The sequence below is a fragment of the Salminus brasiliensis genome, chromosome 25, assembly GCF_030463535.1.
Source record: "Salminus brasiliensis chromosome 25, fSalBra1.hap2, whole genome shotgun sequence".
In the NCBI taxonomy this organism is placed as follows: Eukaryota; Metazoa; Chordata; class Actinopteri; order Characiformes; family Bryconidae; genus Salminus; species Salminus brasiliensis.
This window is the reverse complement of record NC_132902.1, coordinates 11,596,099-11,623,081: the sequence shown is the minus strand read 5'-3', so window position 1 is coordinate 11,623,081 and position 26,983 is coordinate 11,596,099. Positions and strand designations below refer to the sequence as shown.

The 26,983-nt window shown below is 38.3% G+C and overlaps 3 protein-coding genes across 4 annotated transcripts in view; all 3 read right to left on the bottom strand.

The window, feature by feature from the left end:
* The window catches only part of LOC140548015 (low choriolytic enzyme-like), a 38,356-nt gene extending 33,639 nt beyond the window's left edge, over positions 1-4,717 (bottom strand). The window contains exons 1-7 of the mRNA XM_072671364.1: positions 4,646-4,717; positions 3,937-3,994; positions 2,790-2,936; positions 2,280-2,397; positions 1,648-1,826; positions 449-530; positions 164-288 (exon numbers count right to left, since the gene is read on the bottom strand). Coding sequence (XP_072527465.1) covers positions 164-288; positions 449-530; positions 1,648-1,826; positions 2,280-2,397; positions 2,790-2,936; positions 3,937-3,994; positions 4,646-4,717 — 781 coding nt within the window. The remainder of the gene's footprint in view (positions 1-163; positions 289-448; positions 531-1,647; positions 1,827-2,279; positions 2,398-2,789; positions 2,937-3,936; positions 3,995-4,645) is intronic.
* A 4,168-nt stretch (positions 4,718-8,885) lies between these two features.
* On the bottom strand, positions 8,886-13,497 carry LOC140547785 (high choriolytic enzyme 1-like). Its single transcript, XM_072670975.1, has 8 exons — positions 13,449-13,497; positions 11,703-11,768; positions 11,387-11,533; positions 10,768-10,885; positions 10,136-10,314; positions 9,453-9,534; positions 9,212-9,336; positions 8,886-9,060 (listed from the first exon to the last, which is right to left on the bottom strand). Coding segments are annotated over exons 1-8 (768 nt in total). The 3' UTR covers positions 8,886-9,058.
* Positions 13,498-18,833: 5,336 nt separating this feature from the next.
* On the bottom strand, positions 18,834-26,948 carry LOC140547784 (high choriolytic enzyme 1-like). Of its 2 annotated transcripts, XM_072670974.1 has the most exons (10): positions 26,908-26,948; positions 24,942-25,023; positions 24,706-24,712; positions 24,119-24,184; positions 21,788-21,943; positions 21,383-21,500; positions 20,164-20,342; positions 19,931-20,012; positions 19,366-19,490; positions 18,834-19,096 (listed from the first exon to the last, which is right to left on the bottom strand). In XM_072670974.1, coding segments are annotated over exons 1-10 (843 nt in total). In that variant the 5' UTR covers positions 26,934-26,948; the 3' UTR covers positions 18,834-19,094. The 2 variants fall into 2 exon arrangements, with proteins under 2 accessions (XP_072527075.1, XP_072527074.1); XM_072670973.1 differs by lacking the exons at positions 24,706-24,712; positions 24,942-25,023; positions 26,908-26,948 and adding an exon at positions 24,533-24,549.
* Positions 26,949-26,983: the final 35 nt, after the last annotated feature.

Sequence of the window (26,983 nt, the reverse complement as noted above, 5' to 3'; positions counted from 1 at the left end):
TGTGAAAAGAGAAAAATGTTCAGTTTGTAAATCTGCATATTTTCCCCATATAAACTGAAAATGTATTATGCTCCCTAGAGAGCCTCGATTTCAGAGGACAATGAGCACATTAAAAAGTCCTGTTTAAATGAATCGACTGTATAACATTATGGCAAACACTCACAGCATTTGTAGAGTCTGTTGAGTCTGTTAATGTCATTTTGGCTCATCTGAGTTGCCTGACCAAAGGGTACATTGCTGTTAGGAATGGGAACCATGGTGGGCTTACCATTCTTGGAGAAAGCAGTCCTGAAATATAATAACACAAAAGAAAGTCAGTGTTTCTCACAATGTTCTCACTGTTAAATATCATGTGTGTTTAGACTCTGGTCATTTAGCAGATGTAAAACAGAGACAGTATTAAAGAGAATGAATGTAACATATTGCTGTAATTTGGCGAGGAGCTCACTTGTGGTACTGCATGACAGAGTTGTAGTCGTAGGGAGTTCCCTGGTTCAGGGTGGCAATCTTGTTGAAGTTGTGCTTCATGCCTGATATAAGATAAGATAGTCCTTTATTAGTCCCACAGTGGGGAAATTCTCAGTGTCACAGCAGAAAGGGATAGCAAGACACTCCGTTACAAAAATATGTAGATAAATAATTTACACTATATACACAATATAAATAAGAATTAAAAAAGCAGTAACTATTATTTACAGGTTATTGCAAATGACTCTTAATTGCACATGTGTGTGGTATAGTATTTTTACATTGAGGGATCTCTGTTCCCTGAACATGTGTGTGTGTGTGTGTGTGTGGGTATGTGGTCCGCTGGGAGCAGTGCTGGTTGTGCAGTCTGACGGCAGCAGGAAGGAAGGACCTGCGATACCGCTCCTTCACACACTTGGGATGGGATGAAGCAGCCTGTCACTAAAGGAGCTGCCCAGTGCTGCCAGAGTCTCATGCATGGGGTGGGAGCTGTTCTCCAGCATGGATGCCAGCTTGGCAGTCAACCTTCTGTCTCCCACCACCTGCACTGGGTCTAAGAAGCACCCCAGGACAGAGCCGGCCCTCTTTATGAGAGTGAATGCAAACCAAAATCAGAAACTTCAGAAACTTCAAATTATTCAATAAAGCAAAAGAATTAAGCACTCGAGCTGGATTGATCTTGCTATTGGATTCAGAAATTTCCATTTCCATTTAAGTTATTTAGCAGACGCTCTTATCCTGAGTGCTTCACTGTTTACTTAGCCAGAAAATATCCTTAGTCAAATTGCATAGGCTAGGATCCAAAAGATATCTTTAAGCTAGGCAAAATCTGAATATTTGAGTTCAGTACACAAATCTGCTGGTTGGTAAAGGAGAAAATAGCTGATATTTCTGCTTGGAGTAGTTCTCCCTTATGCAGCTGAATTGTAGGTAGTGTGAAATGGAGGTATGACTGCTTGAGTTTTACATATGCTGCACTGTCGTGACACTGATGTGCCATGTGTGATGTAAATATGGGGGGAACAAAAACAGCTCAGCTGAGCATGCAAGTATGGGTATGTCTATTACCGGATTAAATATTATAATGAGTATCAAGTATTAACAATAAAATAATGGTCTAGCGTGCTAATAATGGTCATAATGCTCTTGCTCTAAAAGTGGAAAATGTCAGAACTTTACCATCAACAATGTTCTCCCACATGACGCGGATGTGGTTGTCTCGGTCACTGCGGGTCTGCTCGTGGTTGAAGCCCAGAGCATGGAGCAGCTCGTGCTGGACAGTTTTGTGGTAGACACAGCCACTGCGAGCCAAAGACACAGTCTGGGCATTTCCACGGCGTCCAACATAGGAGTAGCATCTGCCAAATAAACAGGGAGTCAGATTTAAGTGCTTCCAGTCTGTGTTTTTAGGTCTAAACCTAATTCTGCTGTTCTAGTCAAATCACGCCCTGCTGTGTCACCTTGTGGTACTGTGCTCTATCCACAACCCTGTAATTTCACCAACTGGCCATGTTGATTTATGCTTGGTCATTGGTCATGCCAGCCAATCATATTGGTCAAACTGGTCATGCCAGTCGACCAGTGTTGTCATGTTAGTTATGCTAGTCAAGAAGTAAAGTGATCTACCATCTTGATAGGGGTAGGTTCCTTGTTTGTAAGGTCTCAAGGTCTTGAATCAGTTGACATTATGTAAGATGAGTGTTTAAACTCTGACTGGATGAGCATGGCAGGTGAATTATTCCATTGAAATACAGTCATTTCAGTGAAGAAGCTTTTTCCCTCTAAACTGTGGGTGGAAGTGTAATGCATACCCATTGCGGGACTCAATGCTGAGGTAATCCCGCTGGCTGGAGCGCCGCATAAAGCGGATGCAGGAAACAGAGGAAAAGGAGTCCAGTCCACGCTGGATGACCTGCACCTCCCGGGAGGCTGAGGGTATACAAGTTAGATGTTCTGTTAGATGCTACGTATTACCTACTCTGCTACACTTGGCTCTTGTGAACACAAAATCTTAAACCAGGGGTGGAGAACTGCGGTACTGGAAAGGTTTTTACAGTCTTGGTGTTTTCCTTCTCAAGCATACCTCATTCAACTCAACCATTAATTGCAGGGTTTAGTAGGTGAGCAAGTTAGGGAAATCACTAATGTACTGGATTCCAGTCCTTAGCTGCTCACCCCTGCCTTAGACAAACATGCATTGCAGCACAGTTGAACAGCTGAACAGATTTGGAAGCTACAACTATGCATTAGTATCAAGTTTAGTACACAGTACAGTAGGACAAACCATATAAAAAAGAGAAAGGAGTTTATCACTGACGTACAGTACTGGTTGGAGATGACGTAGGGCACGTAGACTTTGCCATCACTGGATTTGGGCCACATACACCCACGGGAGGTACAGGGATCAGCATTCCTCTTATCATCAACAGCAATGTCTCCAATCAGCTCAGGCTCATCAAAGTCACGAGCTAATGGAAACACAAGAAAGGTCATGGAGCATGAACATTTCTTCAAGTAAAAATGGGCAGTCCTGGAGCATTGTGTCTAAGGTTTCAGTGATATAAACGAATGTGGATACATTTTGTCAAAAATATTTGGACAGACCAGATAAAATTACATGCTTAGTTGATGTGGCTTTAACAAAATGTCAACATAAGCAGATAAATAGAATTTTTTACATAGAAAATCAACAAAACATGTCATTTGTTTTTACATATGACTGTACCAACACACACTGTATCAGACTGCAGTACGGATATGATTGTCAGTTGTCAGCTCTGCATTTACAAATATTCTCAACTGTTTCATTGCTTAAACTAAAATAAAAACAGTGGAAACTCACAGACCTATATAAAATTAATGCTTCACCACTGAGCTAAACTTCCCAGTATTATTAACAATAGGAAAAGAGTTATGTTCTCAACATTATTAAAGTTAATGTAAAAGCTAGCTATTGTTTTCATATCCTTATAAATTAGAAATGCTGGTCACTTTGAAAGCATGGGTTCATTATAATGTAAAACAATCCACTTTAAAGCGACGTCATATACAAAAGCTTGGACATCCCATTCAAATAATACAAGCGTGAACAAAAAATGAAAAAAGTAAACAAATCCTCCACAGGAATAACAACTGTTTTTTTCATAATTTTTAGACAGATTAATTTAATAATTATTAATACAAATATTAAAACAAAAGCACAATCAATGTCATTACTTTGGCACAACCATTTCTTTAATCTTTCTGCAATATGTTAAATTGAGCAAAACAACTACAGTCATTTAGAAATCTAAAACTCACATGATTTAATCAGGGCTGCACAAACATTTGCATAAGACTGATTTTGCATAGGACATCTTATTTATTTTCACACAAAAAACAATGCATGTGTAATATTATGTGCAATTACAAAGTTCTAGCTCTATATCACAGTGTTATGTGTTTGGCTGATACTGTTTGTGTACATACTGATGTCTCTATTAGCTCTCTCCAGCAGTTCTCCCACAGACAGCTCAGCAGAGGGGTCCTCAACGGCTACAGTACAAGTTGATCAACACACAATCATTAACAATTATGCAAATGCACTACATAATCATTATGCAAATGTACATTATGTAAGTGCTAAGCTTTCATAACAGCTGTTTTGTATTCATTGTATTTGTGATACAGATGTCAGAAAAAGCGTTACATATGTCCTCCAATTTAGTCTAGAGCAGTTTAGCTCCTCCCACTTATAAGAAGTTATATGAAGTGTTTCAGCCTGAACTGAGGTCATTTACATACACAAGTCTTAAAAGCACAGTGAAAAAAACTTGTAATGTAAAGAGATATAATGAAAATCTGTGGGACCTGTGGGAAGTTATAATATGTACCTTGGAATGATGCTCTTTTTAATATCAATAATTTATTTTGCTAGAAACATTTAATGGTCATATTTTGTGTATATGTGAGGAATACGTATTTTGATAAGTCGAATGCACATGATTTACCATGCTACAGAAAGAGTGACACATCACCCATGAAAAAAGAGACAAAATATTAATTCACAACACTTTGAAAGGAACGAATAATAGAGTAGTATGTGCATACTGCCTCTAAAACCTTCTCCAGTTAAATACCAGTGTGTGAACATATTCACATGTGTGAGCATGTGCATATGCATGTGTGTTAATCTCACCTCCTCCTCAGCTTTGACAGAGCAGACCACCAGCAGGGCCAGTAGACCCACAGTCACCTTATTGACAAACATAATGGCTACAGGCCTGCAGGGGGAGCCAGCAGACAGACATATCAAACCCAGTCATTCCAATAATGAGACAGCTTGAAAATGATCGCTGGACTGAATGAGAGTCCAGAGACCAACTGTGATCTGCAACTTATAGACAAAACAGCAAATGTAAGAGTTTAAAGCAGTAAAGAAACAGAGGGCAGATGTCAGTAGAGTGGGAGCTCTTACCTCAGACCTCCTAAAGGAAATGAACTGTTCAGTTGCAGCAGGGGAGAGGGGTTTTATACCCTTTACTGTGTAAGTATGTCAGCTATACGTGGATGTGGAGCTGCTGACTCCTGGAAACACTTATCTATTAACGTGAATGTACAGAACGAGGATTCCTATGGACTGTGCTAATATATAGCAGCTCTTTATCAAGTTTAAAAATATGCGTCCTTGATGTGAAGAAAGCAGATGCAGTTTTCCCTGGCCAGTACAAAGTGGTTCCCAGTTATGGATCTATATATATATGACAGATAAGATTTTTTCCAGATCTTTCTTTCTCCTAGGCCTTGTTTATATGCTGCAAAGCTTCACAGGTGTACAGGTTTGGGGCTAGTTACATAATTATTTTCCAATTGCCTAAAGCTTTTATTCAATTACTGAGGGATGTCAATCAAATATTTCCAATTGATGCAGCTCAAAATGTTTATTTGACTACTAATTGTTTATTAATGTTTATAAATTCCAGTAATTCCAAAATGCATGAGTGACTAACTGTGTTGTGGCAGTGTACTGTCCTCAAAACAACCTCAAAAAATACTTTCAATTTTGTGCTTGGCTGTAAACATGTGGCCGACAAAAGCTTCTAACAAATATTCCTACCTGAGAAAATAACTTAATGGACTACACCTCCAGCCAACAAAATTATGTCCTTAGGATGTTTTTAGAGTACGTTTAAAAGTTGTAAAGATCTTTTTATATAGGCTCCAAGAGATAGTATAAATTTTCCTCCCCAATTTTAGATTAATTAGCCAATTACCCAACCCACTTATTAGTACTCTCCCCCTATGACATGTAATGCTCCCTACACTGGGACTGACAAATGCCTCCTCCAACACATGCACAACCAGCCTCGGAGAAAAGCGTTGGGTACCCAGCTCTGATGCAGATGCTTGTGCCGGCATGATGTGGGGAGAGAGAGAGCCATCTACCCTCTCATAGAGAGCAAGGCAAATTGTGCTCTCTCAGGCTCTGGCTGCTGATGGCAGGCAGCATGACTTGGAATTCGAACCTCATCGGGTCATGGTGGCTCATGGTGGTCATTCAGAGCCAGGACATCTTTTCGGACATTCTTACAGTGTTCCAGGAACGTATCCAAACCATTATTTAAATGTATATGGCATGTATTACTCCTTGGTCAGCTCAAATAACAGGGGCAATTCGTTTTCTTATCCTCTATAAGGGTCAACCCCTTATTTGATTTGTTTTCTGCAAGTGGTGTCATTGCATGAGTTATAGGCCAAAAAAGCAACCAGAAACATTGTCTTATTTTCTTCTTCAGTCACTGCTTAGTAAGTATGCATTGCTATCCAAAATTAGTTCCCACTCCAGCAACTGAAAAAGTCCAAGGACCTAAGGAAGTAAAAGTAATATCCTTTTCCTGTTCCACCCTAGCGCACACAGTAGTTCCACATAGTGCACACAGTCTTGCTATCACAATAAGGTGGAAGCTTGGATTGTACCCTGGTCAGCTGTACCCTGTTGTGATACTGCAGGACATATAGAGTATTTGGGGAAATGCTCTATATGAAAAAGAATCCAGCTGGGTGGCTTACCCACATTTTTACCAGCCTACCCAAAACTGTATTTTAACCTTCTCTTCTTAGATTCACTACTTTACTACACTTTTGAACATTAATAATAGAAATGAAGAGAAACTAAGACACTGGGAGGATCCCCTTTCTCTCTACTAAATCAAAAGTTAACAGATTCATTAACCTAAAAGGGAAAGAATGTTGGAAACACTTGATAAGTTGACTTTGTTATAAATGTAGAACAGATTTTAAGTTACTCAATCTGTCATTAATTTCAAACTCACAACCCACTGTGTGTCACAGGTTGGGGACAAGTGGGTTGTAAAAAGCGTGGTATACATTTCTTTGTTTTTCCATGAGGGCCGAGTTAAGTGAAGGCCACTTTACATTAGAAAATGGAACCGCCCCCACTGCTGCTCTATTGCCACTTGGATGATGGAAAGTCCTATTATTCTGGTTTTTGTACCACCAACTGAGTAGCACCAATAGAGATGCACATTTTGTGCTTATGTTGTGTGTCATTTTGACAGTTTATTTTTTTTGACGGAATAACTAAATTGGAAATAATGAAAATAAGACTTGTTTGATTTATTGATTCACTGTAAAATATGCTGACATGGCAGTGTTCACTCTTGCAATGCTACACGACTAGGCTGTCAGTGTTTTTGGCAAGTTAATAATTGTCATTTAAACAATGAAAGATTGTTATATTAAAAACAATAAGGCTATTCTCCTTCAGTTGAGAGTCTGGATTCACTATGATAATTATAACCTAAACTTAAACATAAACTTATTCATTTTGGTAAAAAAAAGAAACTTAAAGCTACATTTATTTAAGGCAACAGCACGTTTTTAAGTTAAGTAAACTGCACATGACATTTTTGTTGTTATTTAGATCAACATTAGTTGTTATTTAGATCAACCTTTAGATCAATCTATAGTACTTCACTTGAGATAAAATACATTAAATTTTTTTATCCTAATATATTTGTATAATAATTTATACATTGGAGTCCTAGAGAGTTTATAGTTTTTTTTATCTTACCTTTTTCAAGTGAAATGACCAAACATAATAAATTGCCTCTAATTCTATAAATGTTCTCATCTACTTTTCAAGATGTTTTCATCCCTGTTTTTTAGCTGCAAATGAATACTGTCCTATTCTCATCAAAGTTGCAAACGGTGAAATCTGTCAGTATAATCATTTCTATCAGGCCAGCAGGGGGTGAAAATCAGGCCAAACGTTTTGAGAATCAAAAAGCAAAATTGTTCAAAATTAAATTAAACTTTGAACCACGAACAGAACCACTGCCAGGGGGTGAGTGTAACTTTATTTTTTTTCTAAAAGAAGTATCACATGCAAATGTATGTGTTTATGCTACTGGGCTCCCCCTACAGTTAGTACTTTGAGCACCCCCCCCCCCCCTTGTCGACAGCTGTAGACATGCAAGCTATAGTGAAGAAAGCATGTGGACTGATGCAGAACAGTAATAGTACAGGGTTTTACCTAAATACCAAAAGTTTGTCAGAAAGGTTTGTCTCTTCTATTTGGCTATAATGCCAGACATCATGTTGCATGAACTGGTCTCTCTGCATTATATATATAACTTGTAAAATATGTAAAATAAGCAAATGAAAGATGGCTGAACCTCAAAGAACCTGGTCCTATAGCATCTTAAGAGATTCCTAGATGTAACATCTGAGAAACACGGCCAGACAAGAAAACATTATTTAATTGTTTAGTTAAAACATTGTTTAATGTCTGAAATACAATCCACAACAGTGAGGATCCGTAACCAACACTGAGAAATGAGACAAAGGCAAATGTCTGATCACCACTGTGTGTATGATGTATGATCTATTCAGTAATGTGAAAACTGATTGTGATTTCTTTGGGTTAGAATTAATGGAACCCTTTGAGGAGAGTATTAAAATTAGGATACAGGTAATTATATAGTATTTAAAGTGCTAGACAGCTTGACTAAAATGTGTTATTCCCCCATTGTGAATTTCCCCAAATGTGAATTTCCCCACTGTGGGACTAATAAAGGATTATGTTATCTTATCTTATCTTAAACTGAATGAATATTGTAAATTATTTTAGCAGAATCCTTCCAATTGTTTAGTTTCATATGTATCATGGTATCTTACTTTTTATTTAGTAATAACTTTGATTGTCTTTCAATGTGAATGCAGCACTGACTGAAAAATGAAAAAAAAAGATGCCTAATATGATTTTATTAAATATGTTATTATATCCTCTATCAAATCATGATCTGGTCTCTCTGCATCATATATTGTAAAATATGTAAAATATGTACATATTGCATGATAGAGGATATAATAAATATGTTATTATATCCTCTATCATGTATTCTTTTTCACTCAGTTATGACATATTGCATTAAGAACCAAAAGACGAATGACTTGACTGCTTTAACCGATTTTATTCTTAAAACTATTGAATTAAGTTGATTCAAACTGCCATCACAACAGAGGCAGAGGCTCCAGTTCCAGAGGAGTTCGATCAGAGCTTGACCATCTCTCTGCAGCACTCACGAGTCTCTGCACAGCGAGAAATTGTGTAATTAGTCAGCTGCATTTTGATAGTTTTGTTTTCTTCAGAGATTCATTTTCATTGTAGTGATGTAGTTAAACATGGAGGACAAATGATATTATCGTTGAAAACTGAATATATTTACTGTCAAACACTCACAGCAATTGTAGAGTCTGTTAAGTCTGGTGATGTCATTTTGACTCATCTGGGTGGCCTGGCCGATGGGTACATTGCTGTTGGGGATGGGGATCATGGTGGGCAGACCATTCTTAGAGAAAGCAGTCCTGAAAGAACATAACGCAAAGTCAGCTTTTCAAATGTGGATAAAAGATATTTATATATCAGCAAATATTTAAGAAGACCGGTGAAGTGGATTGCTGTAATTTAGTGAGCGTCTGACCTGTGGTACTGCATGACGGAGTTGTAGTCATAAGGAGTTCCCTGGTTCAGGGTGGCAATCTTGTTGAAGTTGTGCTTCATGTCTGATGAGAAAGCAAATTCAAACCAAAATACTCAGTGGTGGAACAGTACAAGCCCTAAAAATCCTTATGATCAAAGGAAAACACAAGGCCTTATGCAATACTGTGCGAGAGCCAAGGTCTATGGCAACGCAGAAAAGTATATTTTAATTTTTTTTTTCTTCAGTAAGCAGAAATTTTGTTTATATTTGCTTGGAGATAAGACTAATAATAGAATAAATGAAATTATATTCATGCAAAAAGTTGTGATTTTATGTGTCATTGTTTTTATTTGACCATTTCAAAACCTTTTCCCTTGTAGTAATCATCCAGTACCTGGTTTAACTAGTACTTATCAATAATTCTTTCTAACTGTTTACTGCATTCATGTTCGCATGAATTCATTTTAATGTTACACAGTGTTTTTACCTGCGGAACATACTTATCAACCAGATAAATGCATCCATAAAAGGTAGGATCTTCAGGTAATGATATCACACAGAACGCTCATGTTTGAATAGTTCTTTCAAAGGTCCAGTGGTTCTATGAGATGGACAGCCTCATGCTGTGTTTTTTAAGAGACAAAGAAATGTAGTTTTTAGAGTGTAAAATATTGGAACTGCACCATCAATGATGTTCTCCCAGACGACGCGGATGTGGTTGTCACGGTCATTGCGGGTCTGCTCGTGGTTGAAGCCCAGAGCATGGAGCAGCTCGTGCTGGACGGTGTTGTGGTAGATGCAGCCATTGCGGGAAAGAGACACAGTCTGGCCATTGCCAAGGCGACCAACGTAGGAGTAGCATCTGTCAAGAAAAAAGAAAGTGACGTTTAATCACTGCTCTCAGAAGCGGACTGATTTTTAATCTACGCTTCATGTAATAATGAAAAATGGTTTTTGAAGCTAACCTTCCTTTATCAGCTACAACAAATATAATGATCCGCAGTTCTCATGCTGGGCATGGTAACGACCATCAGAATGACTTCAAAAACAGATCAGCATTGGCTTGAAATATTCACAGTTTCTGTATAAACTTTCCTTACCAAGCACTTTATTAACTATTTAGTAGTTTGAATTTATGATCAGAAAGGCTAATTTGTGTACATATACGTGTAGCAAATGTAACATAAACATGCAGAAAATTTGCCAGCGTTAAGTCAACACTGGAAGTGTTCATCTTTAACACATTTTTAATATTGGTTTAACATTAGTAGTGTTTTCATAACACTGTAACTGTAAGCATGATTCTAATGTGTACCCATTGCGGGACTCAATGCTGATGTAGTCCCTCTCATTGGAGCGGCGCTTGAAGCGGATGCAGGAGATGGAAGAGAAAGAGTCCAAACCACGCTGGATGACCTCCAGCTCCCGGGAGGCTGAGAACATAGAGATCAAGAAAATATTACCACCCGGACACTCTGGAGTCACTTTGCTCTTTGTCAAAGCACATGCAGTGCAATTATTTGAAGAGGGACAGTATCCAGTAATATTCCCCTACTTTAGCAGATACAGTACAGCACCTAAAGTGGACCCGACAAAGAAACTATGCTATTTCTGCCATTAAAATAGCTACTGTTTCCCTTTAATAACCGCATCTCTCATCGGTTGAGCAGCAGCAAACTGCGAAGGACTCAGGACAACTCTCTGGGCTTGTCCCAAATACACATATAAAAAAAGCCCTAAAAGCCCTGCCTCAAAATATAGCTGGGAATGCATTTAGTAGGGATCCGGTTGCCACGAATCCTGTTTGAAATCCATCCTCACTCTCTGAGTGCAACCTTTGTGGATGACATGAGAATCGAATGGCTACCTGACATACCTGAAGATCCCAGTAATGATAGAGAAACAGAAAAATGAATGTTACGGCATTCGCGTACAGTAATGGTTGGCGATGACGTAGGGCACGTAGACTTTGCCATCACTATACTTGGGCCACATGCAGCCGCGGGAGGTGCAGGGATCAGCATTCCTCTCACCATTTACAGCAATGTCTCCAATCAGCTCAGGCTCATCAAAGTCACGAGCTAACACACACAGCAGAGAGGTTGCAGAACATTTCAATCAACCCAACACAGTTCGTTCAGCACGCAGTACAGTGATCTGTTGGCAAACAAGTCATATTTTCAATGATTTGTGATATGTGAATAAATTAAGTGTGTAGGGAGAGGGGGGTGTAGGTACGGTCATACATACAGATGTCTCTGTTGGCTCTCTCAAGCAGCTCTCCCACAGACAGCTCAGCAGAAATGCCTTCAACAGCTATTAGGCAGAAAACACTACAGCTTTATTACATATAGTTATCTGTAATTTATTTGTATGTTTATTATGTATTGGATATTTTATTTTATATCAACTTACCAGGCTACAAGAGAAGTCCCATGTAGCCCATGTAAAAAAAAGAAAAGAAAAAAAAGGCAGAAAGTTAATTGACTGGATGCTGAAAGGACAAATTAAGCACAGCAAAGTAATGTTTGTTTAAAGGCCCAAATGAAAGAAAAACTTCATGACATTTATGATTTATGGAAATGAAAACATCTGGTCTAAGTTTTGGACACAACATTTAAATGTTTGTTCACACTTTGTTCTTTATTTGCCAAAGTCCCACAGAGTTTGGCTTTTTAGGAAAATTAACAATTTAGTTGATTTGACATTGTGTAACAAAAGTGCATCACATTGAACACATGGCTGTTTATTTACTGGTCAGAAATTTAGCTTGGGCACAAGCTAAAAATGACCTTTTTAACTACTGATGTGTGGTTAGTACATTTACATTTATGGCATTTAGCTGACGCACTTATCCAGAGTGACTTACAAGGGTACTCATATTACAGAGGTGGGCCCATGTAGTGTTAGGAGTCTTGCCCAAGGACTCTTATTGGTGTAGCACAGCATAGTCACCTAGACCAGGAATTGAACCCCAGTCTCCCACATGGTGTGGGAGTTCACTGGCCGGTAGTGGTGTCATCTGTTGCGCCACACCAATCACCCATTTCAAGAACCTTATCTTTTACAAGTTGGAGTCTAACACAATTCCCATATGAAAAAAAAAGTATTTGGACATGTATTTTAAAAATGCCAAAAAAACTTTTTTAACTTCTACTAGCCTATTACTTTATAAATTCCCATGCTCTATGCCTACATGTACTTTCCTAAACTGTAAAGAACTGCTGTAGATTTACAGTGGAAACATTATGGTTTGTATTCCTAAAATACTGAAATATTGCTGTAAAAAGATTGCAGTCTGGGAGATACAGATCAACCTTTTTATCAAAGAAGTTAAAATTTCATATTTTACAGTAATTAGCTGTTATATGCATGGACCTGAGTCATGAGCATTATGTTTCTATATATACACAGTTTTAGTCTGGACTAATTTTTAAATAAAGCACAATATAGAGGTCATTTACATATAATAATACCTTAATAATACATGAACAGTAAAAAGGTAAAGGTGCAGGTTTGTCACTGTACAGCGAAATGTGTCCTCCGCATTTAACCCATCTGGTAGTGAACACACACTCACACGTGTTAGGGGCAGTGAGTACACACACACCCAGAGTGGTGGGCAGCCAATTCCAGCGCCCGGGGAGCAGAGAGGGCCTTGCTCAAGGGCCCAACATTGGCAGCTTGCCGAGCCCGGGAATCGAACCCACAACCCTGTTATCGATATCCAGGCGCTCTAACCGCTGAGCCACCACTGCCCCACAGTAGGTATGGTAGGTAGCAGAAGGTATAAAAAATGAAAGAATTATGTACATAAACCCTTATGAGTGTCATAAGTGGACCTCAGAGTGGCAATACAAGAAAATAGTAGAATATGGTCCCCTTAGTATCTCTCTCTGGCCTGTTGAGTCCTTGTCTAGCCATGTGCCAGACGTGTATGTCTGAGTGTGTGTCACGTTTGTGTGTATATCACCTCTTCCTCAGCTCTGACAGAGCAGACCAGCAGCAGGGCCAGGAGACCCACAGTCACCTTATAGACAAACATGGTGGCCAATGACCTGCAGGGGGAGCCAGCAGAGAGCAGCAACACATATCAAACCTAGTCATTCCAATAATGAGACAACTTGAAAATGATTGCTGGACTGAATGAGATTCCAGTGAGCAACTTTCATCGTTCACTGGATAATTTAGTCAACACATGTAAGAATTTTAAACAATAAAGAAACAGAGGGCAGATGTCAGTAGAGTAGGAGCTCTTACCTCAAACTTCCTACAGGAAATGAACTGGTTAGCTGCAGAGTGAGAGAGGGGTTTTATACCCTTTACTGTGTACCCAACACAATACGCATGTAACCTATACATAGACCATGAGCTGCTGACACCTAAAAAATCTTATCTTTCAACCTGTACAAAAACAGCTTTTTTCGGAAACATGTTGATGTATAGCGGCTCCTTATCACATTTAAATACAAGTAGCCTTGATGTAAAGAAAGCAGGTGCAGTTTTCCACATGCCACACAAAGCTAAAACTGAAGAGGTACTGAAACATTTACAGTCAGTATATTTAATAACATGCAATGAACATGGTTGCAGTTAACAGTGTAAATTGGCATGAATGCATAATTACATTTCCATTTATACATTCGATTAATGATGTCGTTAATACCCGTTTTAAGAACCTTATCTCTTAGAAATAGAGTATAACATAATTCCCATATGAAAAAATATATAAGGATATGTATTTTTATACATTCAAAAAATAATTCACACAGTATAATGATATAATTATATATGCAATGATAATGCCTATATATCATATACATTCTAAATATATTTATTTTATTTTATTTTATCATTTCATCTTTTTTAACTTATGTTAATTTATGTTCGTTTTGTTAAATAAACCCTCTTGCATTGAGTTCCATCTCTGTGAGGTTCCTTCACGTCTGGCCTAACACGCCATGACAGAAATCTGAATAACATCAAGTTCTAGAACAACAAGAAGTTCTAATAAAACAAATATTCAGTATGAATCAAATTTCAAAATTGGAGAAATAAATCTCCAGGTGCATATCATACAAAATACATGAGATCAAACCACAACACGGTTTAAATAAATTACTTAATTATTCATCTTATTATTTAATTTCTTTCTCCTTTTGATTGTGCCAAACTGTATTGCATTGTGATTTAATGAAAAAAAAAAACTACAATTGTTAATACAAATAGACACGTCTTTACAAAATTCCATGGCAACTAACGTAAAACTGGTGTTAAACACTTAGACGTAGACTGTCATGCCGGGTGAGGTGTGGCAAAAAAATAGCGAACACTTGCTAACGCAGAAATGGAGCTAAGCAAGATTTATTAAAAGAAAACACAGAAAACACAAACAGGGTAGCAAAACAAAAGGAGTAAACAGAGTAAGCTGCAATTTAGGGACAAAACAGAAAAATAAGGACTAAGATGACAAACCAACCTGGACTGATGAGCTGATACAAGGATAAGGGAATGACACTGGGAAAGATATAATGGAAAAAAACTGAAATACGCTGATCAGTGCTCAGGAGGGGCAGAAGAAATAAACAACAGAAAACCACAAGCCTTGCTTGGGTGAGTAAAACTGGGAAGGAGCGTAGCGGAAAAAGGGAATAAACCAAAAACTACGAAGCAGTGTTTCGGAAAACGAGAGGGAAGAGAAGAAAACAAACCAAAACAACTTTGGGAGTCCCCGCTCCTTCTATGGGCAAGGAGAGCGGAGTCCTGGGAGCGCCTTGGAGGAGAGCGATACAGCGAAGATCTGACATTGATTTGGAAAGCATATATGCTCATGTTAGGTGTATTTCTAACATCAAGCACTAATAGAACTGTTGAGCATGATAATTACACGGCACAGCCAACTAGATTTAGTTGCAAATAACTGGCTCTGGAAAGTTGTTGAGAACTGAAGGATAAAGATCTCGTTAAGGCTCAATCAAACTCCAAAATAAAACCCCTTAGCCCAGGGGGATCACTGCGTGTAATTTACCAAATTTACCTAAAGGCACATGTTTGTAAATCAGTTACAGGCCTGGTTGTCTTTTATCAGTCAGAGAAAGCTGTATATGACAGGCAGTCTGAAAAGGGATAGGAGAATCAGAATGAGGAGACAGACTGGGTTTTCAAGAATGTCCTGAAAATGACTTGGGAAATAAGGAGACGCTAAATGGACAAAAGTATTGGGACCTTGGAATCATTGAATTTCATTCAGTCCTATTGCCACAGATGTATAACCCTTATAATCCAGCACCTAGTCATGCAGTCTGCCTTTACAACCATTAGTGAAAGAATGGGTGGTTCTCAAGAGTGATTCTGTACTATGGTTTCACTGTTGCCACAAGTCCATTGGTGATATTTCTTCCCTCCTACATATTCCATCAACTGTAAGTGGTAGTGTTTAAACTGTAAGGTGGAGGTGTTTAGGGACCACAGCAACTCAGACACAAGTGTCAGACCACGTAAAGTTCCAAACCTCCTCTGGCAACATTAACATCAGCACTAAAACTAAGCACCAGGAGCTTCATGACATGGGTTTCCATGGATGAGCAGCTGCATGCAAGCCTTAGATCACCACGCTCAATGACAAGTGTGTAAAGCACACCACCACTGGACTCACTGGAGCACTGGACGAATCATGCTTCTCTACCTGGTGGTCTGATGGAGTGATGGAATGATGAGGAACCGTGCACCCCGACCTCCCAGCCTTACTCTCATAATTATATACAGCATGCATTAGCAAAAATAAAAATACAAGCTGCAGGTATTAAGTGTAACTTTGTAAGGAAAAAATAAATATCCATCTTTTAGTCAACTGTTAAATTGTGGTACTTGCTGCACAAAATAAAAATAATAAAAATAGGTAAGATTTGTTAAAAAAAAAAAAAAAAAATTAAAAAAATTAAAATCCAGCTTTCAAATGTGTCTCAGAGCTTTGGGGCATAATTGAGATTCAGGAAACAGGATAAGTGGCACAGTTCATCAATAACAATGACTGCAGCACTGCCCCTGTTGTCATGTCTGCCTTTGTTTGGTTTTGCCATGTACTCCCAGGCACATGGCTCTGTTTGTGTCTTGTCTGCCCAAGCCACGCCTGTCCATTAGTGTTTCCACCAGTGTCTCCTTTGTAGCCACGCCCCCCTGTTAGTCCCAGGTGTTCCTTGTGAGTCTCTTGTTAGTGTCTGTATAAGTACCCCTTTGTTTCAGTCGTCCCTGGTCTGGTCTTGTGTATGTATGTGAGAAGATGTTCCTGTTGTGTTCACGGCCATGTCAGTTCATGGTTTGTAGATTTGGCCTGTTTATGGGATTTTTGTATTTATTTAGTAAGCTTTGCTTGTTTGATTTCTGTTTTTTCTGTTTTCTTGTCTGGCATTAAATTATCCTGCGAGTACGTCAGCCTCTGTCTTGTGGCAATCCGTGGCAACCAGTAAAATGATCTTCAAGTTTAAGTTAAATTTCACATACAGTGGGGAAAAAAAGTATTTAGTCAGTCACCAATTGTGCAAGTTCTCCCACTTAAAATGATGAGAGAGGCCTGTATAGGTAGACCTCAACTATGAAAATTCAGAAAATCCCATTGTCTGATTTTTAAAGAATTTATTTGCAAATAATGGTGGAAAATAAGTATTTGGTCAATTACAAAAGTTCATCTTAATACTTTGTTATATATCCTTTGTTGGCAATGACAGAGGTCAAACGTTTTCTGTAAGTCTTCACAAGGTTGGCACACACTGTTGCTGGTATGTTGGCCCATTCCTCCATGCAGATCTCCTCTAGAGCAGTGATGTTTTGGGGCTGTCGGCGGGCAACACAGACTTTCAACTCCCTCCAAAGGTTTTCTATGGGGTTGAGATCTGGAGACTGGCTAGGCCACTCCAGGACCTTGAAATGCTTCTTATGAAGCCACTCCTTTGTTGCCCTGGCAGTGTGCTTGGGATCATTGTCATGCTGAAAGACCCAGCCACGTTTCATCTTCAGTGCCCTTGCTGAAAAAAAGAGATTGTTTATAGATATAGATAGGAAATACATGGTGCTTAAACAGAGCTATAAATAAAAATAAATAAGTAAAATAAATCAGTAAGATATTTTACAGATGGCTGTTTGGTTGCATCAAACTTTCAACAGAGCTACTTTCAATTGTTGTTTGCAAGGTGCTTGGAGTGATTGAGGCAGTAGAGAGAGTCATGCATGTGTCAACGTATAGATAGGGGGGTCCAAACCTGTGTATGTGTGTGTCTGTGTGTATATGAAAACTTTTGGGAAGAATAATTATAAGGAGTGTGTGTGAGAGAGTTACATTTAACACCCATAGTGTTCAGTTAAATCTAATAGTGTTGATTTAACACTGGCAAGTTTACTGTGTACAGTACCTAAAAGGCAGTCATGTTGTAAAGTATTTGCAACCTTGAAAAAGGATGTCTTAGTCAAGTGAAGCGTCAAACGGAACACATAAGTTGTCATCCAGCTCCTCCTGTTGAGACAATGCACACGTAGTATACGTATGCAATAGAACCAAGTTAAGAATACTGTTAAACATACTGTTAATATAGAGAATAATTTTGTATAAGGAGTTCAATTTGACATTTCAGCAGCTACAACTAAAGAACAAGTCATAAACTAGTGTGTTTGTTTGTAAACTCTGAATGCACATCTTCTGCCTTGTAAACTGGATTGCAATTGACCACACTATTGAAGTTCACCCAGACTTACTCACGGTAAAGAACTTGATATTCATTTAATCATACATTTGTCAACATTAAATTGGCATATGAAATGGTAGATTCAGAAGCTAAGTGTTTGCTAATGTATTTGTGATGAGGACTGTTGATGGAACTAATAAAATGTAATGAGTGATCAGTATCTATCCATCTACTTACTACATTCATCATAGAATGTATGGAACGTATGGAAAAAGATGGCTATTGGCTTTAGTACCTACACAAAAAAGCATTCCACCATGCAATGACTACCAAAAGATGTTAGCTAGCACTCTATTTATGAAGTCCAACAATTTTGTTATCCAGTGTGGGTATATTTATTATTGAACAATGACAGTGTGCCTTAAAGAAATGAATATAATGTATTAAACTGTAAATAATGTCACAGAAAAAAATATTAGGAACGTTACTTGATTTACGTCTGCCTCCAAGCTTAAACCCATGACAGTATTAGGGTTCAATTTAAGGAGGGATGCATTTAGGTTACTTGATGTCTATATAAAATATTTTACATTAAGCTAAAATCCAGAAATTTGTTAATGTAACATATATTGCATTTACGTGAAGCAGATGCAAATACAAAAATTCAAATTGGACAACAAGGGAAAACACTTGATTAACAAAAAGATGCTCAAAGAGATGTATTTTTATTAGGAATGTTGCAATGCCTCTTTAAACCACTGAAAGGTACATTAACAGTGCCCTTATGCAAGTCCCGCAACGTAGTGTACATTTAAAACCCATGACAGTGAATCACCTGGCAAAACTGTTTAACATCCACTTTAATCAGATTAAATTATTTTCACTTATGTTAATTATAGAATCAAGAAGAGGTCTCCAGATCTATGTAGACACAGACAGATCTTTACTGCTGGTTTTCTTGTCTTCTTTCTATGGAAAAAAAAAACATTCAGATGAGAATGTTAAAATTAGAATCTATATATAAATATAATATATAAATACATTAAAGGTGCAATCTCATCAACATATATAAATGTGTATAGACACAGGATGCAATCTACATATATATATATATATATATATATATATATATATATATATATATATATATGCAGATGTATGCTACACTCTGAATTGCATCCTGTGTCAATCTTACCTATCTGTTAATGAGACTGCAGCAGTATTTTGGTGATACTCACAGCACATGTATAGTCTGTTGAGTCTGGTGATGTCATTTTGACTCATCTGGGTTCCCTGGCCAAAAGACACATTGCCGTTGGGGATGGGGACCATGGTGGGCTGACCATTCTTAGAAAAAGCAGTTCTGAAATGACATATAAGAAAATGAGGCGATGGTCCAAAAATAATCTATAACTTACACTTAAGGAATAAAACACCTAATTATGCATACACATTAACTGGCATGTACATTATTATATTATATAAATTACACATATTTGTAGATGGTTCAATACAGAACTCAAGCATCCCTTTCAGTACTGTAAACCTCCTTAAACAACAATGAGAACTGTGAGAAAATAAACTTTGGACTTTTTAAAATATTTTAAGGGAAGGATCAAAGAAGGCTAATGTGGGCTAATGTAATATTGAGAATTCCAGCAAAAATACATTTCTTGGTAATGTGTGGTCTGGGGACAGTCTCTTTACCTCTACTGGTAAACTACTATACCTTTAAAATCAGATTTTGTTAGAAGTAGAAAACAAAAGAACTGAATAAATATGGTTCTTTGATGAGTGCTTCACCTGTGGTATTGCATGACGGAGTTGTAGTCATATGGCGTTCCCTGGTTCAAAGTGTTGATCTTGTCGAAGGCGTACTTATAGCCTGAAGTATGTAGTAAATAAAATAAAAGCATTAATGGTGGCCTGATACAGTATTCAAAAAAGCTTAATGACCTAATGAATAATTGGATGCAGCATTTCACCTTAAATCTAAAAGCTCTGACAATGACGTTTGTATTAAAATGTAGGCTTACTATCAATGATGTTCTCCCAGACGACACGGATGTGGTTGTCACGGTCACTACGGCACTGTTCATGGTTGAAGCCCAGAGCGTGGAGCAGCTCGTGTTGGACGGTGTTGTGGTAGATGCAGCCATTGCGGTCCAGAGAGACAGTCTGGGCATACCCACGGCGTCCAACGTAGGAGTAGCATCTGTTAACAGCAGTGCTTTGTTTGGTTTTGAAGTTATACACTTTGATGTGGTGATCTTGCCTCTTTATATGGTAATAAGAATAAAGAGAAACCACAACAAATTTGCCAGTGTTAAATCAACCCTGTCAGTGTTAAATTAACACTGTTAGTATCAAGAAGGAATACTTACTTTGTTAATTTAACACTGGCAAATTGGCTATGAAGAGATGTATTTTTAATGTAGTAAAACACAGGGCCAGATTCATAAAGTGCACTGCTAGATGTACCATGACATTAAAAGAATCACAGTAACACATTTGCTCATTCACTTTTGTCGGTGTGACATATGGTGCTACTGCTCTTTGTTTCCTGGTTTGTCTGTAAAAAAAATACCACCTAAACTATTCTGACAGTAAAGGGGACGATATACGTTAAAACAAAATGTTCAAAATGTTCATTTTTGGTGACACATGCATCTCCATCAAATGATGTACCTACACCCACTCACCTGATTAACCAGTACATTATAAGGCTGTTTTTGTTGGGATTGAGCATTATCATCACAAGTGAATTTGAAATTTTAGAGCACATTACCAAAAATATTTCCCCAATTTTGGGCTTTTTGGGCTTGTTTGGGCTTGTTGATGTTTTTGTGTTAGAATCCATAGCTCTAATTCAGAGATTTTTGGCCATCTCCATTTCGGCACCCAAACAGGCACAAAACATCAGTCATTAATAATCATTAGCTCAATAACATGGCTATTGTCATTGGCTTTTTTTGTGAAATCTGGTTTTTGAATCTGGTTTACTGTGTCCTGAAGACCCAAAGACATTGCTCTGGGCTGTTTCCTTAGAAAGGATTTTGTCCCTTAAAGGAAAGATGTGTTGTTATGGAGCAAAGTATCAGTTGACTTTAGATCACAGTAGTTGAATGCTGAAATTGAAATATGTCTCTTGGATAACTGAGAGTCTGATTATAATCCTGACTGATTGTAGTTTTAGCCCTGTGCTTTTAACCATGATGTACATGTCAATGTTTAATACTGGGTCCTGTGTCCTACCCGCTGCGGGACTCAATGCTAATGTAATCACGCTGGTTGGAGCGCGGTGTGAAACGGATGCAGGAGACTGAGGAAAAGGAGTCTAGACCACGCTGGATCACCTGCAGCTCACGGGAGGCTGAGAAAAAACAATAGAGGTCAGTAAAATACAGCCAGCTGTGTAACACTAAACATGCTTTAACATGGTTCCTAGTTGGTGGAAAATAGAGCCCTAAACATAAATTACATTCAGTTGTGCAGTGTTGACAGTGTAGCATTATTAATGCATTATTTGTTTGCTGTACAAAAAAATAAATTAATTAATAAATAAATGAATTAGAATTCTGTCCCCGTTACAAATAGTAGTGTAATATTACAGTTATTAAGGTAATTCGCAGTGATGAATGTACAGTAGTGTTGACGTACAGAAGTGGTTGGCAATGACGTAGGGCACATAGACCAGTCCGTTGCTGGATTTGGGCCACATGCATCCTTGGGAAGTGCAAGGATCTGCGTTCCTCTCACTGCTTTCATCATCAACAGCGATGTCTCCGATGATCTTTGGCTCATCAGAACCACGAACTATCACAAACAACAGGACAATTGCACAGGTAACATCAACGGTACAGCTGTTCAAAATAAATCTACCCTTATACAGTGTATGCATGTATACTATATAAACACAATATGGTAGAATAACTGTACCACTGTATATACACCTGCCAGCAGCATGACAAAACAAAAAACTCAGAACGTCAAAATAAATGGTTCAAGCCCCCACCACCAGGAGGGTGAAGACTAGCACATCTCCTCGAACCAGCAATCCTCAGATCACATTGGTCTTTCAGGCCAAAACAGACAGACTGCAATGCTGTGTACATTGTTTTTATTACAGCTTGCTCTATTTTCTGCAGTGTACAGATGCTTTAAAATCAGAGCTCTTTTGACCAAACAAGTGAGCAGAGATGAGTCTAGGTCTAGGTGCCTAGGTGCCTCCTAGTCTGTTATACCCACAAAGAACCCTGAACTACAGCTTTCCTCGCTAATGAGCACTCATGTGGAGGAGGGAAATTAAAGAGAGCAAAAGTGGACAGGGAGCAGAGAAAAAGAAAGAGGGGGGGGGGGGGGGGAGTCCAACACAAGTTCTTTAGTTTACAATGGAGGGACAACACAAGTTCTTTAGTTTACAATAGGGGGTCCAACACAAGTTCTTCAGTTTACAATGGTGGGGCAACACAAGTTCTTTAGTTTACAATGGGGGGCAACACAAGTTCTTTAGTTTATAATGGGGGGTCCAAATCAAGTTTAGTTTACAGTGGGGGGAGGGGGCAACACAAGTTCTTTAGTTTACAATGGAGGGCAACACAAGTTCTTTAGTTTATAATGGGGGGTCCAAATCAAGTTTAGTTTATAATGGGGGGGGGGCAACACAAGTTCTTTAGTTTACAATAGAGGGGGGCAACACAAGTTCTTTAGTTTACAATGGGGGGCAACACAAGTTCTTTAGTTTACAATGGGGGCAACACAAGTTCTTCAGTTTACAACGGGGGGCAACACAAGGTCTTTAGTTTACAATGGGTGGCAACACAAGTTCTTTAGTTTATAATGGGGGGGCAATACAAGTTCTTTAGTTTATAATGGGGGGTCCAACACAAGTTCTTTAGTTTACAATGGGGGGCAACAGAAGTTCTTCAGTTTACAACGGGGACAACACAAGGTCTTTAGTTTACAATGGGGGGCAACACAAGTTCTTTAGTTTATAATGGGGGGTCCAAATCAAGTTTAGTTTATAATGGGGGGGGCAACACAAGTTCTTTAGTTTACAATGGGGGGAGGGGGCAACACAAGTTCTTTAGTTTACAATGGAGGGGGGCAACACAAGTCCTTTAGTTTACAATGGGGGGGCGACACAAGTCCTTTAGTTTACAATGGGGGGAGGGGGGCAACATAAGTTCTTTAGTTTATAATGGGGGGTCCAACACAAGTTCTTTAGTTTACAATGGGGGGCAACACAAGTTCTTTAGTTTACAACGGGGGCAACACAAGTTCTTTAGTTCATAATGGGGGGTCCAACACAAGTTCTTTAGTTTACAATGGCGGGGCAACACAAGTTCTTCAGTTTACAATGGGGGGCAACACAAGATCTTCAGTTTACAATGGGGGCAACACAGGTTCTTTAGTTTACAATGGGGGGGCAACACAAGTTCTTCAGTTTACAATGGGGCAACACAAGTTCTTCAGTTTACAATGGGGGGCAACACAAGTTCTTCAGTTTACAATGGGGGCAACACAAGTTCTTCAGTTTACAATGGGGGAGTCCAATATAAATGGTAAATACGGGTGTCTTTCTATTTACATTTTTTTTGAGGAGGTAAAAGTGATACCCTCATGCTTATCTAAAGAAACAATTTTTGCCAGTCACCTAGATTTTGGTATTAACTCTACTTAGGTGTTAGAATTTGGTAGTGAAGTACCCAGAACTGTATTTGGTGGTCATGGTAATTAGTTTGGTAATCGTAAAAGCATTGATTTTTTTTCTTATTCTATTTTAAGGCTTGATCTACTGGACCACTGAAACCCCATAATGGAAGGGATTGGCCATAACTGTGCTCAACCTTTTCTAGTATTTTGGTAGGATGTCTTCTGTTTAGCTAAGCTAAGCTGTACTTTAGTGTTGCTGCATGGATTAGTGTTGAAGCATGGTGCTACTGCCAGTAATGGTGCTAGATGTGTGTGTGTTTGTGTGTGAGGACATACCAATGCCTCTGTTCGCTCTCTCCAACAGCTCACCAACAGACAATTCAGCAGAATTCTCAACAGCCACTTTCACATAAGACAAATCACACAGTCAGTCATTGAGGCTAATGATTTGCTATCTAAGTTGAAAGTTTTTTATATTAGAAGTTAATATAAACATTTACACTATGATTCAAAAGTTTGGAATCGTATTTCTGACATACTGACATTATGAGTATGTCCAGAATGATGAACAGAGTTGTGGTCATAATGTATTCTTTAAGCTATACAATATTGAGAATGAACATCCATAATGCCTCATTGAAAAGGGGTGATTAAGTGCTATGTTACTTAATAACATCTGACTGTTTCCAAACACATAAACTATTACAAAAAAGTCACATGTGATTTAAAACTGTATTGAAAATGACTTACTAGACTAGACGTGGTGTCACATGGCAAAGACATAAAAGAGATGAAAATGGGAACTTTAGGACAAAGTTTAAACTCTTTACTCTTAAAAAAACAGTTTCCCAAGTAACAATAAGCATCATTTAATCCCTTATTCAAGTTAGTTTTGCACTGGAGCTAATGTAGCTAATACATACTGGGTGACTCAGACTTCTCAACATTAGCCCTGTAGCTCCTGTGCAAAACCAAAGAATCCAACTTACCACACCAAACATGTCTTGACTGGTGGGCTGTATTTGGATGTAAAGGAAAATGATCTACACTTGATTTTAACAGTCAATCACACCTCTAGGCTAAATGTGCTTGTAAGACAGCACAGACTGCTATCTTTCTCTCTTTGTGTGTGTGTTGCTCATAAATGTATTTGCCTCACCTCCTCAGCTTTGACAGAGCAGACCAGCAACAGGGCCAGCAGACCCACAGTCACCTTATAGACAATCATGACAGCCAATGACCTGCAGGGGGAGCCAGCAGAGAGCAGAAACATCATTAACAATGTTGACTAATGTAATTACCACTTAATTTGGAATTTAGTATACATAAGAGCTATTACAAAGCTATTTCTCCACAATCCTGGGAACTAGCTAGAGTTGCATGATTCACTGCTGATTCAGCTTTATGAGATCACATGCACAGGACAGCACTTTAACATTTACCCTGAGCTGTGAATGTGTTTAAAACCATAACCCACTAACACGAGTACCAAGATCTAATAAGAATTGGGTTTGTGAAAGCAGAGCCACTACTGATGAAACTGCTAGATGAAAATGTTTCTTTGATTAAATGCAGTGATGGTTTTTTAAAGTGTACATGGTAATAGTATATCCTGTGAATATCAGCACAGATCTGCATGTAACTACTGAACACATTTTAATACATAGTTTTCGTTGTAGCAGCTCAAGGATCTTAGTCTTATATCTGCCCATCTAGAAGTCACTTCAGTCACAAACAGATTTTTTTTACATTCAAAATGATTAATGTTTAGGTTTAAAAACTTTACATTATCAAATCTTTACCATGCAGTAGTAGTCTTACCTCAAGGCTCTGAGAAGAAACAACCTACCCTGCACTTGAGACAGAAGGAGATTTTATACCCAGTGTCCCCAGTATGATAAGATTCATCACCATTATGGACAACAGAACATGCTGACTCTTAAAGAAAGCTTATCTTTAAACATGACAAAAACAAAGAGACTCATATGAAACTTTTTTATCAAGTTTAAATATGTACAGTCTTTGTGGAAAACAACACAGATGTGGTTTTCCCACCGCAGTAGTTTCACATGAACCAAGGCTGTGACTATAAAACATGGCTCAAATGCCCTTTGGTTTAATTCCTTGCACATCAGTTTGACATGTTTCTTACTTTTCTACTACAAAATATATTTTCATCAGGGCTGAGCTGCTCAAATAATTTTCTGACATTCATGGCTGTATCTGTCCTGCCATCTTAAGAACCATCTGATCAATAAGATTTAACATAAAAACTACCATGTGTTCACTGATCATAGTATATTTTACTTATTTTGCTATTCTTCTTCTTCTTATTATTATTATTATTATTATTGGCAGTGGTAGTAGTAGAAGACATAGTGATATTATTATGGTCCTAAACTTTAGAGTATGTAGGTCTAGTAACTAGGCCTACGTTACTAATTTATTTGACTAATTTCTAGAGCACATGCCTTGAACAAAGCACAGTTCACTAAGAAAAATGCTGGGTGAAATACTTCCCAGCAATAGGTCACTACATAACAGAATGAACCAACATCCTGAGGTCCATACATCCATAGGTGTTGCCCAAATATATGCTTACTTTAACCCAGCACTGCATGAACTATTTTGTTGAGGTTTTTGGTTACATTTTATATAATTGTTTCTTTATACAATTACAAAAAAAATATTATATATGATGACTTGAATGAATAAACAAACATGTTTCACTGTAAGTATCCTTAGCTAGTTTGTGTAGACTAGAATCCAAAAGATACCTAAAACTAGATGCTACCAAATAGAAAAGTCAGAATGGATACCTAGATACACAATACTCAATATACACTACACTTTCAAGTCATCTTGGAAGACAATTTCCATCAAGTATGGAGGGGCTGGTCCATTCTTGGCTTTGTAGGCCACTGTCAGGGTTTTGAATCTGATGCGGGCAGCAGCTACAGAGCTGCAGAGAACGCAGCAGAGGAGTTACATGGCTGAACTTCGAAGATAAGTTGTGCCACCACATTCTGGATTAATTGCAGGGGCCTGATGGTGCGCAAAGGAAGACCAGCCAAAAGGAAGGTTCAGTAGTCAAGCCTTGAAATGACAAGAGACTAAACAAGCACCTGGGTGGCCTTTCTGGAGAGGACATTTTGAATTCTTCAGATGTTGTAAGGAAAAATGTGCTTGACCGAGTCAGGT